The sequence below is a fragment of the Acromyrmex echinatior genome, chromosome 14, assembly GCF_024713525.1.
Source record: "Acromyrmex echinatior isolate Ae372 chromosome 14, ASM2471352v2, whole genome shotgun sequence".
NCBI lineage: Eukaryota > Metazoa > Arthropoda > Insecta > Hymenoptera > Formicidae > Acromyrmex > Acromyrmex echinatior.
In genome coordinates this window covers 4,557,950-4,575,074 of record NC_141865.1, presented here as the reverse complement: position 1 = coordinate 4,575,074, position 17,125 = coordinate 4,557,950, and the positions used below count along the sequence as shown (strand labels likewise).

General features: G+C 30.2%; 2 protein-coding genes across 6 annotated transcripts in view; both read right to left on the bottom strand.

Moving 5' to 3' along the window:
• The window catches only part of LOC105144698 (organic cation transporter 1), an 87,996-nt gene extending 83,019 nt beyond the window's left edge, over positions 1 to 4,977 (bottom strand). For 2 of the 5 annotated variants that reach the window (XM_011053751.2, XM_087413628.1), the window contains exons 1-3: positions 4,723 to 4,863; positions 4,215 to 4,340; positions 1,527 to 1,916 (exon numbers count right to left, since the gene is read on the bottom strand). The gene's annotated coding sequence lies outside the window, so the exon portion shown is untranslated. Of the gene's footprint in view, positions 1 to 1,526; positions 1,917 to 4,214; positions 4,341 to 4,722; positions 4,864 to 4,884 lie in introns of those variants that run through there. The other 3 variants (XM_011053753.2, XM_087413630.1, XM_087413629.1) reach the window with 2 other exon arrangements.
• Positions 4,978 to 10,137: 5,160 nt separating this feature from the next.
• On the bottom strand, positions 10,138 to 16,941 carry LOC105144707 (uncharacterized). Its single transcript, XM_087413350.1, has 4 exons — positions 16,310 to 16,941; positions 12,710 to 12,963; positions 11,841 to 11,918; positions 10,138 to 11,746 (listed from the first exon to the last, which is right to left on the bottom strand). The coding sequence occupies exons 1-3, from the start codon at positions 16,362 to 16,364 to the stop codon at positions 11,874 to 11,876; spliced, it is 354 nt and encodes a 117-aa protein (XP_087269476.1). The 5' UTR covers positions 16,365 to 16,941; the 3' UTR covers positions 10,138 to 11,746; positions 11,841 to 11,873.
• Between the last annotated feature and the right edge of the window lie 184 nt (positions 16,942 to 17,125).

Here is a 17,125-nt window from a genome sequence, read left to right as displayed (position 1 = left end):
CCATAATTGGTTCTAATTATTTATCAGAAGAATTATTCAGCAGAATGTAATTTAGAAATTTTTTCTGCAAATATTTAACATAAATTCGCGAAATATGTCCAATATCAAACTGAGAACGTGGTAAAATATTTCGTTTTGCGGATTCTGATTTCGCAATAACCATCGATAATTCCAAATCCCGAATATTTCGCAATAATTTTCATAATATACTCGCAATTTTGTAATATTATAAACATTAAATTTCCAGCGAAAGGGAACATTAAAATTCACGAGCGAGAAGCTAATATTTGATCGCCGATTTAGCATTTATTAATAAGAATTAACGATAATTTCTAAAAAAAGTTTTAATTTTTTTGTTTGTATTTTCTTAAAATTATTAACTATCTTCCAATATTTAAAATAAGAGCTATAAAATATTTTATAAAAACGAATTTTAAAAATATAAATCACACGTTATTTAGCAAATTTTATCTTATCGTATGCATCTACATATGAATTAATTTACGAAGCTGTTCACTTACTGATTTATCATTTATTATATATATATATAATATATGTAAAGATTTTAAGATAATCTTTTACATTATCTAAAAGATTCTTCTCACGTCAAAACATTTACAAAATTTCACATTATATTACTTTGTTTCATTTATTATAAAGTAATCTATCAATTAATACATATGGATAGGCTATATAAAATTGAGTTAAAATTGTGATGTTTTATGAAAATAGCTTTATAAAAATAAATATTGATAATTGATAATTATTAAATTGCACATTGCGCAATTGAAATATTTCTCATTCTTTTTTCTCATCTTAGATTGTATTTTCTTAATTTACATATAAATATACACACATACACATATACATATACGTGGATTCGTTTTTTGTTTTCCTCATCAATTTAAATAGTATTTAATCTTAGAATAAAAAAATTGAAAAAAGGTTGAAAGAAAGGATAATAAAATAATAGTATTAGAATTCTTTCTACAACTTCTTCCTATTTAATTATAAAATAGTTCTTCAAAATATAACCACTCTCTTATTTTTCCATTTTTGTTATTAACAAAAATAAAGCTGTTATTATTCGTAAGAAATAAAATAAAATGAATCAGAAACTTATTCACAACAAAAATCAACAACAAAAATTTATTGACGAAAATTGAATAAAATTTTTATGTTTGTGTGAAAACATATTTATTTGTTATACTATTATTTAATTTTATCTTCTCTTTTATTCTTAATATAATATCTAAGAAACATTAAGCCAATAAGATGAAACATTCAAAAAATTTATCTAACATTATTAATTTAATATAAAATTTACTCTCTGATGACATCAGAAAAGTGTATAACATAATAAATAATATATTGATATAAATCGATGAGCTCTATTTTATGAGCTTTGTATATGCAAGTATATCTCAAGCACAGTATATAAGAAATTAACAAATAATGAGAAACTCCAAGATTAAATATTTATCTTAAAATGATTTAATTTTATGCAAATAAAGAATTGAACTCACCCCAAGGTTGCTTCGCCAGTGCCTGATGCCTCTCGCAGACCTCCTCCTTTTATCAAGATTGGGTTATCAGGTCTCCTCCCGCATAGAACACTCACGTAAAACACTCACGAATAATACATACACTATAATCGCGCGTGGACTAATTGTTCATAAATTTCACTTGCGTGAGAACATTGCAATGACTGTGACCATTTAGCACTGTTTCAATGAGATCTCATACTATCAAGATATCGAAGATGTGATTCCCTCGCCTTAAACAATCAAATTTTGAAATAAAGTCCATTAGTCCGATAACTTGAACGGCACTCCCGAAATATAAAACGCGACACGACAAACTGGCTTCGGTTTGTTTATTCAGTTAAATCGGCGACGATAGGTCAAATGTAAAATCTGAAAAGATAATTATTAAACATATTATTCTAAGCTCTCAATAAAAAAATGATAAATATTGATACTTGAAATTGACAGGCAAAATGAAATTTAAATATAAGGAAACTTACATATATGCGCAACATAAGAAATATTCGAATTAAGATGAGAAATTATTGAATAAAAATACTAATTATATTTCATCGAATATTACCGAGAGTCAAATTGTGAAATATAAATTGTCAAATACAAGACATTAAAAAATTTAATAGAAATTGTTAAACGTAAACCAAAAAAAAAAAAAAAGATTTGGTGTTATTCATATTCAACCTGAATCTCCCCTCGAGAAAGTGTATCAAATGAGAATTTCAAAATGAATAACGTGAGATCCGAAAAGATATGTATAATTATAAATTATAATTAGTCGCTATTAATATGAATTTTTTATGTTTTTGAATGATACCTTTATAAATTTTCGTATCTACTAATAATATCTTATTATTACAATAATGATTGAATACTATTAAAATTATTTTTATAATATAAGATATATATAATAGAGGATTTTTATATTTTTTTAAATAACATGTGTAAGTTAAATAATCTATATCAAATATTCTTTTGTTTCGTTCTGAAGCATTTATCGGATTTCACATTATTATATTTTGCTTTGATATAAATCCAAAATGAATCCTATATAGATAAGTTATTTTAAAAAATGAGAAAAAGTCAGTGTAATATAAAATTAAATACAATTAGTAATTTTTAACGTGTTTTTCATTAAATAAATTAAATAAAATGTTTTATGTAACAGAAATATTTATGCTTTTAAAATGTGCTTCTTTTATTCATGCATGTCATAAATGTAATATATTCTCATATTATATTTTAAAAAGCTATAAGTGTTCTTTTCATCAATTTATACAATATATAATCCTGAAGAGGTAAAAATGTTATTGTAAATATGTATATTTTGAAAAAGTATGATAGAAAAATAAAATAAAAGATATACAGTATTTACAAAATGAATGTTACAAAATAAATAAATGTCAATATCAATTTCTATGTATTATATATGATTTTATGTACATATTTCTATTTAAAATAAATACATAAAAGTACATAAAGAAATAATTATCATCTCACAATTTTTATTATGTACGAGATAGGTATAAGTACCATGAAGAAATAAAAATTTTACGTAAAGATTATAATCGTTTTCTTTATTATGAGTTTTCTCTATTTGACTTGTCTTTTTCTTCCTATTTGTCAATGATTTATTCAATTCTTATAATCTATTTTTAAATAACAAATTCAAATACTTAATCTTAGCTATACTGGGGCCCCAAAAACTCCAAAGTGCAATTTGCTAAATCGAAATTTTTTTCATATTTCTGAACTTTTTTTTCTCTTTGAACTTATATATCTCGAAGTTTCTTAATTCTATTGACTTTTGCACGCTATGGAGATTTATTCTTTAATCAGTTCTCTATCGATTGAAAAAAAATTAATTGAAATATATTCATTTTTACGGAAATTATAATAGCAGATATGGAAAAGATCCCAGGAAGTATGCACATCAAGGATAAAAAGAACAGAGTATGTAGCTAGGATTAATTATTATTATAATATATAATTGATATTAATATTATTCAAAGAATTATTAACATATTATGTCCTCATGGTATTTCAATTTGTAAATATCAAATAAATAATGCATCGATCAAATTTCTCTTTCGTGAGCTCTGTGTATGCAAAAATGTGAATGCTCGCATTTATAAATTGATTCAGGATGAAATATTGTCTTTAATTTATCTTTATTTTAATTTATCTAGAAATAATGGAGATACATAAAGTGTAATTACATTTATATTTAATTTAAATTTCTAACTTTTCTGAAATGTTACAATAATTGTAAAAAAGAAATAAACGCACACATGCAATAAATTCAAATATCCAATAGTTTATAAGAATAAATAATATAAAATTTTGCTTCTATATTATGTTATAGAAAAAATTTTAATTTCATTGTAATCATAAAGAAATAATTATAAATTTAAAAAATATATTTATTTCTTTAATTCTTTTCTAATATATTCCATATATACATATACATATGTAAGACATGGAACATATTAGAAAAAAAACTGAAGAATTAAATATATATACATATATTTTATCTTTATATATGTGTACATATATCACATATATTCATATTCAAAAAGTGCATTCGGACTATATTGTTTATGTATCTGATTGTGTGATAATTTTATAAGTCCATTATTTTAACATTAAAATAAAAAATGATTTAATACTCACAAATACAGTATGCAGTGTGGAGAAATATATATATTACATAAACGTTAATTGAATTGCTCCATCGCGTCATTGCTCGTGTCTGCTCCTCCTCCTCCTCTTCCTCTCAGCTTTCTTTGTTATACATATCTATAATTCATGAAAACATGATTAATTACAACTTCGCGGTATATCATACCGTGTATTTCCGATAGTCACGTATTATCATTTTGAGACAGAATAATGCAAAAGAAACGATCGTCACAAACCACATTTATATGTCTTGCTTTCTGTCTCGTGAATTAACGGAAGGAATAAATACCAAACGAACAAAAGAGATGAGAGAAGAGAGAGAAAGAGAGAGAGAGAAAGAGAGAGAGAAATTTTAAGAAATCACGCTTATTAATTCAACTTGATCTGTGAAAGGTACATTACTACTTCGATATGATCATGCTAATTACACAACTGTTCGCAGAGAATGTTCGCGTTCAATATTTCTCAATAATTATTGCAATACGCAGAGCGCTATTACCTGCCGTCCGAGCGATCCAAATGTCGTCGTGCGAATCATGGCGCGGCAACCTTGAGGTAATAACGCGCGCCGTGCGCGGCACAAACAACCGCCAAGGTCGCATACCTTTACCAGTCGGTACGTTTCCCCCCCAAAATACGTAACGCATAGCGAAATACATACCGAATATTCTATTCTCTATGACGATCGATAATTCATGATTCCAACAGCGTATCTCTCTGATAATTTTTTTGAAGAAGTACGTGCGCGAAGTAGTTGACGCCATTATGCGCGCGCGAATCGTTTACCGTGAAGTTAGGTGCTCTCGCGAGGAATGATCGTAACTGCCGCGGCGCCAGTCGTTTTCTCGTTTGAATGTCGGCGCGCGGATATAAAATATCGAGGTCGTATAGCAGTCATTGTCGCTATAAAATATTTAAAACTTTTTAATGCATTTAGTTGAAATATTCTGTTCTTTCCATTTCATTAATTTCGACAAATCATGTTATTATAAACTAAGTATTCCGTAATTTAGAGATTATAATGATATTGTTACATTGTATTTGTGCAGCTTTTTTTACCATGTACAAAACTTGCTAATTTAACGGTATTGTTAGTCAAAAGTTAAAAGTTACAGAATAAAATCCTAAGTCTTTTGTTTACTTGAAAAGTAAAATTTATAATATTTAGTTAAAGAATTTTACTCTTCTCGTAACATAAAAGTTTAAAAGAAAGAAATAATAATAACAAATACGTGTTTAATTTTCCAATCCCAAGAAAGAATAAAGATAGATTTTAGATTCTTAGATTTGTAATGTATTTGCTAATTTTTAATTTAAGATTTTGTGGAGCAATTATCTCCAATATTCAAATTTAACTAAAACGATGGATTAAAATTTGTTATTAATGAATCAATCAGAATCAATTGAATTTTTTAATATATAAATAAAAGAGCAAGACACAAATTTAATTCGTTTGACAAATTTAATGAATGTTTTAATATGTACAATATATAGAAAAATAAAAGACAAAATCACTGAATTGAAAATTGAAAATTTATATAACTGAATTGTAAATATCAATAATAGTTGATAAATTTATAATCGCATAAATGCATTTACAAGCACAATTCGTGAGCTCCGTTTTCATCATTTTTAACTTCAAAACTTTTCTCGATATTTTATGTTAAAATTTTCGATACTAATCTCCAAAATATATACGTTATTAAAACATTTTACAACAATAGAACATCTCGCATATATATTCTCTTACTGCGTGGTCAATAGTAACAGAATATTAAATTTAATGGACGAATCGATAACTCTTGAATCGTGTTTCCGTATGATTACCTAAGCGTGTAGCAAGCCTCGTAACTGAGGGTACTTAAAATATGGCACTTTTACCAAGCCTTTTTACATAGAATTGGCATTTATTACCGGTCATCATAAATAATAGCAGCACCTGATGGCGGCGTGTTAGCGTGAGAGAAAAAGAGAAAGCCTCTTACCATTACGTTTATTACCACAATTATCGTTATCTGCTCATTACTGCAGGAAGCAGCCGAGGGGGTGGTTTATAAAACAGTGATCACATGCACTTCCATAAAGTACCGGCCGTCATGGCGATAAATCAGAATTTATACTGAGCACGAATACCTCACATGCACTTCCTCCTTCTATTAAATGTTAAAGCGAGCGTTGCTTTTCCTAATTTTTGACAAAAAAAGAACACTTTATACGCAAAAAAGAAATTTGGTCTCCAATTGTTACATTTATTTTATTATTTATATATTTTTATTGATATGCAAGTAACTGATATGTTTATTTGTCGATACAATTATATTAATTGGATAAATTTATATCAATATTTTTATCTATGTGTAAATATTATGGAAATTAAACCATTAAAAGTGACGTAATTGTTATTTCATTACGTTGTTTGTGTATTATTTATTAATTTGTATAGTTTGTAAGCTCTAATTTGGTATTCGATGATGAAGTCAGACAATGTGTACTGCTGTATATACCTATCAATCCTTTAATTGCGACAAATAGAAACTAACAAGCTTTGTAATAGTACGTGCTGCGTATGCGAAACAATGGCAATCTCTATAGAACAAATATGCTGAACTACAGTTATTGTTCATCGTTCAATTAGTCTTCAACATATTGGGGGAGAAATTTGATGATCATATTCTCTATAATCCTTGAGTTTGCCAATAACTATCATTATTCTCCCTTTTTCGATTAAGATTTTGGATAAATTTTAACGATCTATTTGGATATTTACTAATCTCATACTCGTCAAGTCTGTCATTGTTTATGATGCAAGTTTATATCATCAAGATTATGAGAACAGTCGCACGTGGTGGTTAGTGGCTAATTCCAACTTAATACCATAGAAATGACGCGACATTGACAACGAATTAAATGGAATTAGTGAGTAAATTACATATCGATTCCCTGCGATCCTTTATGATATATGCTATACACGAACCAACAAATGTATGTGTTAAAAATTTAAAAAAATAGTGTGATAGGTTTGATTGTATAATTCTTTTAAAGCTGATATTCATGTAAAGCAATAAAATATTTCAAATTATAAATGAATGTGTATGGAATATTAATTTTTCATTTTGATTACAGACTTCAGTCGGTATCAAATTATTTGAATTTCGTTTTATAATATTTATGTATTTGTTCTTATAAAAATTTAATGCAATAATAAAAGAAACGTTATGTAATAAAAGAAACATTACTCCTAGCGAGATATATTTAAACATAATAAAATAATCTAACATATTAATTATGCATTTTTAATTTATCCATTTATAAAAATAAATATACGCAGAAAAATATTCTATTATTAAGAAAAATAATTACTCAATTTACTTTCTTCCTTTTAAATAACAGTTATCTTTAACAAAGAATATCTTTGACAATAATCTTAAACATACTTAAAATTAACTTCTTAAAAAATATTTATTATAATATTTTAGAAAAACTTATTATGTACTCAAAACAAGAATTTTTCTTTTGAAGAATATTATAAACTTGATCAAAGAAGTGACTTTATAAACAAGTAAATCGAATTCGAATATGTTTTAATTTCATAATTTTGATTAAAGTATTAAAATTACTAGATCAGAATATGTTTTCAATTTTGATGCTTAGACTTATATGATGGATTTGCGGACATATAAACTTTTGAAATACTTGAAATAATTATTATTGTATCGTGTGTATTTTTCTGTGTGTAAGTATGATTAATAATACGCAGATATACTGAAGAAATAAATATATTTCACTATTCCGACGTCAACTATACGTATGTAGATGGCTCGCAACAGAACGAGAACGGAATGGCGTGGTTCGAACGCGACAAACGAAGGAGAGCGAAGTCTGGGTACAAGAAGGGAGTAGACTCCAATTACAACGTTTAGGGGTGCCAGGCACGAAGGGGCATCCGTGAAGCCCCAGCCTCAGGGCCCCGAGGCTGTTCCCGATTTTCACATAGAAAGGGAGCGACAGTCGGCAGGCAGCAGCCAAGCAGCCGCCTTGCTCGATCTCGGCAGCTGAGTCGAGCTCGTTAGATTTTCTCTGTTCCCTTATATCCACGTTATCCGCATATCAGCACAATCCGCTCCTTTTTTCGCGACTGGCATTGTCTGCCGTTTTGCATTCTGCTAATATAACGTGAATCTCGCTAGCTACGCTGTCGTGTCTCCGGGAAGATACGTACCTTCATTTTTATCTGCCTCCGAGTCATGTCGATATACATGTATGCTGCTCGATGTCATTTATTTATATATTCGGATTTCATAAATAAAGATTGCACGGAGAGAATGGTTTTGCTGAATTATCTAAAAATTTAATTGGATATACAGATCTAAAATTAATTTTGTTGGGCCAAAAATAATTGTAATGGTCAAATTGCTAGAATAAAATATCTTTCGCGGCATTGCTTATAATTTGATGATTGAACACAAAATTATTTTTAGATCTAACTAAATTTTTAGATATTGCTACAAAATCGTTCCTTTTTGTGAGAAATAGAAGACTGTGATTATTAAGGATTGATTGCAAAATTGCTGTATTGTAATAATCAATTATTAAACGAATTATAATTGTTATGTGCTTATTTATAAAAATTAGTAGAGCTAGAATTTCTGAAAACAAGCAGAATAATGTGAATAATAGATTATTATTTTTATGAAAACTCTTGGATATCATTGACAAATTGTAAAAATAATAAATCCTATCATCCCGAAACGAAAATCCGATTGATATATCTATACAATTTTCAACAATGCGCAATTTTCATCTCGTGTGCTTATATTTTCAGTTTCCAGTTGTTTGAACTGGATAAAGAGAAAAATCAAGGGACGAAGAACGGTAGATTTTCCATTGGTTTGGTAAAAAAATCGATAGAGCTGGCAATAGCAGATATTATTTCATGCTTCATCCACTATCCGGTGTTTTGCATGTAAAACGAAAAGCGCGGAAGCGCGTCGTCGTTCATATACGATCGTTCAATCTTTGCCATTATTTTGCATACGGACTACGTTATCGATACTTGCAGGTCCTCTCAATATTACACGCTATGTCTACCTGGCGTAGCGACTCGCCATGTCCGTACATCTCGTCTCATTCCACCGTCTGGATAAAGACGAGATGATCGACATGGCTGGGGATCGCGTTACAAGACCTCGGTGATGCGTCGTCAACTGCGAGACGAGGATGTTGCACGATGTAGTCCGAAAACAAGGGCACTCCTCAAATACCATCTCGACGGATCTCGAACCCCGTTAAATTGTGCTACTCGTTTAAATTTGCATTATCCGATCGTCGGCACGGCACTACCATCCTCTGTCGTTCCCCATGCGGATCGATGCGCGTGATTAAGATAAAGAGATTCGTAAGCCTACGGGTATACAGGAACACCTCAACAGGGTAATCAGCTTTTGCGCAAAAGACACTAAGTCGATCGACGAAACGCGACGGTTCAACGCATTTATCATAATATTCAAACTGAAATGAGATCTTAAACTTACTTTTAGTTAAAACTTCTGAAGGATGAAATATTGTCAATCGATAATCTTGCCATTGACACGTGCTCTCATTCTCGCTAATTCCATTCTCCATATAGAAACTGCACACAGAAAGGATGATTTAGCAGTTTAGCTAAAGTATTTAAAATAAAAATTTAGCTAGAAATTTTAGAGATTGTTTAAAAATCTAATTATAAATACAGATCTGGAAATAATTTTATTAGATCATCACAATAATTATGTAGGATAAAATTAAATTATTATTAGGATAAAATTATGTAGGATAGAGTTCAAATTGAATGCTAAAATGTCAAATTCTTTGCAGAATTGTTTGTCATGTTTGGGATGCTGCATAATTATTTTAATGGTCCAACAAAATTATTTTCATTTCTTTATCTACCTAAATATTTTTAACAAAATCTTTTTATCTTGATTTATATTCCAAATGCCATGCATGCATATATAACATTTTTTATTATATGTATTATATTTATAGAAGATGGTACGTTTTTATATGTTATAAATTGCGATATTTAATTTAATTCTTATTTCACGATCTTTTTGCTCAAAATTAATTTGCACATGTCCGGTGCAGAGTACATTTTGACATATGTCGCTCCGTTTCATTAGGTAACGTCAAAAAAACATAATTATTCCTCGTTTATTAGCTCTTTTTAACTGCTTTTAATGTCGTTGTCATGTCACGCGACGTGCAGTAAATCCGTAAATAATAATCGAATTGTCGCTGGTGTTTTTGACGTATTAACGAACGCAGTTCGTAAACTTCTATTGAATCACTACTGCTTTCACCCAACCGTTTGTTCATCTCGGCATAGACACCGCGAGAAATAATAAAGTTATTACGTCCCCGTGACTTTTATCCCTTTTCCTCCTTTTTCTGCATCTGCGAACCGCGTTCTCGATCTCGACACAAGCTATTATTCGCGTGTCAGCCCGCGAACTTTTTACCTCCTTTTCACGAGACGCAGTGATGTATCCTATTTACACAAACTTGCGTTGTTCCTTGCAGTAGAAAGTGTCTTGGGCTCTTATTGCTCCGTTTCGACGCCATTTATACTTTTTTTTCTGCATACCCTTCAATAAGAACAATGCCGATGCAGCTGAAATTACATTACGCTACGGGAATGAAAAACGATGAGAAACGCGGAAGCTATAAGGAAAAGGATACAGCGAACTACGTAAAAAACGTGATTTTCAATAAATCTTCCTTTTGTGCCCTTAGAAATATCACATTTTCGTGACAGAATTATACTGCTTCATAAAAAGCTACAAGAATAATCGAGCGATATTACTCTTAAATCAGTTTTAATGAATATTCTATATTCAAGTTATAAAAATATGCAAAATAACATCGTATTATTAATTTAATTAAATACGTGTATGACTTCTAAATCTGATCTCTTCATTTTACATCTATTTATAATCTTTTCAAAAATATTCGCTAGCGGATCAACCTTAGAATGTAAAAAAATTTGTTCCTCAATTTAATTTTATTCTATTGTCTACAACAGTAATAAGTTTTAAACCATAAAAAATTAAATAGTATACATTAACAATATGAAGAAGTCATACATGAAGAAGTCATATGAAGTAAACTCAAAAAAATAAAATCATAATAATCTTTTAATTAAAGCAAACAAAGGTATTTATGTGAAAATAACGGTTTTTTTGTCTAAATGTTAAAACAAAAGTTTTACTTCTTATTTCAATCTTTACAGATAAAAATTAACGAATTATCAGTAATAAATTCGATATAAAATTGAATCTACAACGTTACTATTTAAAAGCTAAAGCGATTAAGAGTTCATTCTGTAACACCAAAATTTCTTGACAGGCTATACATAACTTCGCTGAAACTACAATCGTCGATGTCTTCACTGGAGTTGGATCGTGTACACAAGCGTGATCGTGATTCTGTTTAAAGTCGCTTGTCCTCTGGATATTTAATGCGACTGTCTGAATGTTTGTCGCGAGCTAGTAATAATAATTTGAGCTAGTAACATGATTAAATGTGTTAATAGTAATAACACGTGTGATGTTATAAAAAAAATACTTCGTTTGTACTTACGAATAGATATGTAGACATATTTCACAATTTCTTTCACTTTTTTAATATGTCCACATCCTCCTCTTTGCCACCGTGGTGCTAAAATAAAAAAATTCATTTGTAGTTAACTATATATACAATATATAACCATTACTTTTCGTGTGTGTAGTATAGATGCCAAGCGGCTGCTCCTTGCAGCATATTAATGCATGTGTAGCTAGTGCAGCATATTAAGATATAGAAGTTATAAGTTGGTATACACACTAAGCATGAGACATGTTCACGTATACATGGTTTATGTTTAGTGACAGTATAACCGCTTCATGCTGTTAGCATGCTGTAAGCGGTTGCTATCTGGCATTTACGTATTTGAAAAATTCTTGTATTTACATTTTGATTCAAGCTCAGATGACTTGTTTCATTGGGGTGGGACTTCAGACACTATGTCAGCAAAATAGCAACAGAATATAGAATTAAACACAAATATATCTTGTTAACAAGCTGTTGAAAAAAATTTAACAGAATCTATAAGCAAAACCACTTAAATGACAAACACTAAAGAAACAGAACAGACCTATAGTATACTCTGACAGTAGATTATCAATAGAAACCAGAGAGACCTCGCTGACATAACGTGAAGCTAAACTGTCAGTTACAAATGAAACAGAGTCTGTTCTGACATGATTTAACGGCAGATTGTCGATAGAAATCAAACAGACTGCTAGTAGACACTGCTTGATTTCTACCGACAATCTGCCGTCATATTATGTCGACAAGCTGTATAAGCAGAATATGAGTCTAATACAAATTTAAAGCAGACTGCTATCATATTCTGTACGAATCTGTTAGCAGTCTGTTAACAAGCTGATATTTTGCTTACTTGAACCTACGTTTTGTAATTGTTGTAGCTGCGGTTGGAATTGCGGTTTCGGTTGCGTTTGCTCTTGCATTTGTAACTGATTCTGATTCGTTTGTTGCAATTGCTGTTCTCGCAGTTGCTGCCGTTGTTGTTCTCGCAGTTGCTGCTGTTGCAGTTTTCGTGATCGTAATATTATTAGTAGTTCCAACCGTTGCAGTTGTAGATTCATTAATTTTAATTCTTCACAAATCCCATCTAATTTCCTTTGTAATAATTGGCATCTTTCTATAACATATATAAATAATACATATATTATTAAATGAAAATGGACCGAGAAACAAATGAGTGAAAAGAATCATATTTGATCAAGGTGCTGATGCAGAGTATTTTCAAAGATTAGGAGTGGAGCAACAAAATCAGATTTAATCAAAATATAAAGTAATCATATGTATGCATAATTGTGTATATATATTAGGTGTTGGAATTAATTCGTAGCGTTTTACAAGAAATGGCACAAGCAGTACACTATTTCGTTGTTACCTATAGTTCTGTATACATTGTAAACATCTATCATAGGACGTCATTTGCCGTACATAACCTTTCTTAAAATCATAAATAACAATACTGTATAATTCATTGAATATGTCAAAATTTGTGCCAGATAAAGTGTTTTTGCGGGGAGTTTTGCTTCATTACTTTAATATGAACAAAAGTGCAGCTGAAGCTCATCGTATTTTAGTGGATGTGTATAGTGAACATGCTCTGGCTGAGCAAACGTGTAGGAAGTGGTTTGCACGTTTTAAAGCTGGTGATTTCGACTTGGATGACAAGGAGCGACCTGGTCAGCCGAAAAAATTTGAAGATAACGATTTGCAGGCACTGCTCAATGAAAACTCATGTCAAACACTTAAAGAATTATCTACGTCATTGGAAGTTGACTTCTCAACAATAGGAAAACGTCTTAAAAGTTTGGGCATGATCCAGAAGGAAGGACATTGGGTCCCATATGAATTGAAACCAAGGGATATTGAGAGACGTTTTCTCACGTGCGAACTGCTGCTTCAACGGCAGAAAAGAAAAGGTTTTTTGCATCGGATTGTTACCGGTGACGAAAAGTGGATCCATTATGACAATCCAAAGCGCAGAAAGTCATGGGTTAAGCCCGGCGAACCATCAACATCAGTGGCAAAGCCCAATATCCATGGCTCAAAGCTCCTGCTCTGTATTTGGTGGGATCAGAAGGGTGTCATATACTACGAACTGCTAAAACCGCATGAAACCGTTACTGGAGATCTCTACCGACGGCAACTGATGCGCTTGAGCCGTGCATTGAAGCAAAAACGGTCGGAATACTTCGAAAGACACGATAAAGTCATCTTGCTGCACGACAATGCTCGCCCACACGTTGCAAAACCGGTAAAAACATACCTGGAAACACTTAAATGGGAAGTGCTACCGCACCCGCCGTATTCTCCTGATATTGCACCTAGCGACTACCACTTGTTTCGATCATTAGCTCATAGCTTGTGCGAGCAGAAGTTCACATCTTACGAAGATTGTACAAAATGGTTCGATTCCTGGATTTCATCTAAAGATGAACAGTTCTTCCGACGCGGTATTCATTCACTGCCCGAAAGATGGTCAAAAGTAGTAGAAAGTGATGGGAAGTACTTTCATTAATGTATTTTTTAATGCTCATGTGAAATAAATAACATTCTTTCATTAAAAAAACGCTACGAATTAATTCCAACACCTAATATTATATATAAATTTTTGAATGAATTGAAAAAATTGAAATTTTTATTTTCTGTTCTCTGTTGCCTGTTCCTTTTATTGTATAAAAGATTGGAATTGTGACAACAAAATAGAGATAAATGAAAACATAAATCAAATCCATTAAAATATTCAGTGAATTAGTACATTTAAAGTATTGTGCTGATGCAGAGAATTTTCAAAGATTAGGAGTGGAGCAACAAAATCAGATTTAATCAAAATATAAAGTAATCATATATACATATATGCATAATTGTGTGTGTGTGTGTGTGTGTGTGTGTGTGTATATATATATAAATTTTTGAATGAATTAAAAAAATTGAAATTTTTATTATCTGTTCTCTGTTCTCTGTTCCTTTTATTGTGTGAAAGATTGGAATTGTGACAACAAAATAGGGATAAATGAAAACATAAATCAACAAAATTCATTAAAATATTCAGTGAATTAGTAAATTTAAAGTATTGTGCTGATGCAGAGTATTTTCAAAAATTAGGAGTGGAGCAACAAAATCAGATTTAATCAAAATATAAAGTAATCATATATACATATATGTATAATTGTGTGTATATATATATATATATATATATATAAATGTTTAAATGAATTGAAAAAAATTGAAATTTTTATTTTCTCTTCTGTTCCCTGTTCCTTTTATTGTGCAAAAGATTGGAATTTGTGACAACAAAATAGGGATAAATGAGAACATAAATCAACAAAATCCATTAAAATATTCAGTGAATTAGTAAATTTAAAATATTGTGTTGATGCAGAGTATTTTCAAAGATTAGGAGTGGAGCAACAAAATCAGATTTAATCAAAATATAAAGTAATCATATATACATATATGCATAATTGTGTGTGTGTGTGTGTGTGTGTGTGTGTGTGTGTGTGTGTGTGTGTATATAAATTTTTGAATGAATTAAAAAAATTGAAATTTTTATTATCTGTTCTCTGTTCTCTGTTCCTTTTATTGTGTGAAAGATTGGAATTGTGACAACAAAATAGGGATAAATGAAAACATAAATCAACAAAATTCATTAAAATATTCAGTGAATTAGTAAATTTAAAGTATTGTGCTGATGCAGAGTATTTTCAAAAATTAGGAGTGGAGCAACAAAATCAGATTTAATCAAAATATAAAGTAATCATATATACATATATGTATAATTGTGTGTATATATATATATATATATATATATATATATATATATAAATGTTTAAATGAATTGAAAAAAATTGAAATTTTTATTTTCTCTTCTGTTCCCTGTTCCTTTTATTGTGCAAAAGATTGGAATTTGTGACAACAAAATAGGGATAAATGAGAACATAAATCAACAAAATCCATTAAAATATTCAGTGAATTAGTAAATTTAAAATATTGTGTTGATGCAGAGTATTTTCAAAGATTAGGAGTGGAGCAACAAAATCAGATTTAATCAAAATATAAAATAATCATATATACATATATGTATAATTGTGTGTATATATATATATATATATATATATATAAATTTTTGTATGAATTGAAAAAATTGAAATTTTTATTTTCTGCTGTCCCTGCATGTACACACACGTACACACACGTACACACACACACACACACACACACACACACACACACACACACACAGAGATCCTAACATTGTATTAGGTCATCTAAAAAGTATCCGCGGTTTTTTGTCACTAGATGTGTCATATATCTTTGATGGTCATATATCTAGTGACAAAGTACCGCGGATACTTTTTAGATGACCCAATATATTGCACATTATAACCTTATATGTTATATTGTACATTATAATCTCGTATATTATATACCTTAATAGTATAACCTTGTATATTATTTTTGTATATTACCTTCGTACTGAGTGTCCATCTTATTTAATTTCATTCCTTTTATGTCGTCTTTCATTTTTCTTTTGTGCAAATATGTAAGTACTGTGTAAATATGCAATAAACACTTTAGGTTAATTCTTGTTGTGATCACAAAGAAGCTTATAATTTCATTAAAGATCTTGGCAAATCTTTTGTCCTTACTTCGACGCAATTAGATTTCTACAGAGAGAATCAAGGGAGAGTGGAGCAGATAGCGTTTCTCTTGTCTGATTGGTTCTGCTATTTATCTGTCACTTCCGGAAATGTGCATGTGTGCATGTATGTATATGTACATACACACAACTCTGTAGTACAATACTAATGTGTGCAGCAATGTGTGTATATCCTATCACGCTTCTGCCATATCTCGTACTCACTCTAACAAATGGCGGCTTCCGGCTGAATCCACTATTCTCCCTTGATCTTCTGAATTCTCTCTGGGTTTCAACAGGTTCAATCGGAGATCGAGAAATGCCGCATGAAAATCTTTCCTCTCATGCCATGGAAAAGAAAAATTTCGATTGGTTGATTCTCTTATGCGTTGTGCAAGAGTCTGTGCTGCGGCCATTATTTTTAATCATGGGTTATAGGTATGTATGATCAACGGTATGTTGCAAACGCTTTAAAGCGTTTTTTAATTGATCAGTTTGTAAAATTTTTTCTTTTAATTGATCCATCAAACGCTTCAAAGCATTTGTAGCGAGACTTTGACCACAACCTATTCAGGTTCCCACCCGAGTGCCACCTAGGTATCACTTTATTCTTATCATTTACCGAACATTAAACAAGGATAACAGG

Excerpts from the sequence above, each read along its gene's own strand:
- LOC105144707 (XM_087413350.1), bottom strand. The coding sequence starts at position 16,364 with ATGAAAGACGACATAAAAGGAATGAAATTAAATAAGATGGACACTCAG. Across the intron at positions 12,964-16,309 it reads GATGGACACTCAGTACGAAG|AAAGATGCCAATTATTACAA; the intron begins GTAATATACAAA and ends TATATGTTATAG. Across the intron at positions 11,919-12,709 it reads AGCTACAACAATTACAAAAC|CACCACGGTGGCAAAGAGGA; the intron begins GTAGGTTCAAGT and ends TTTTTATTTTAG.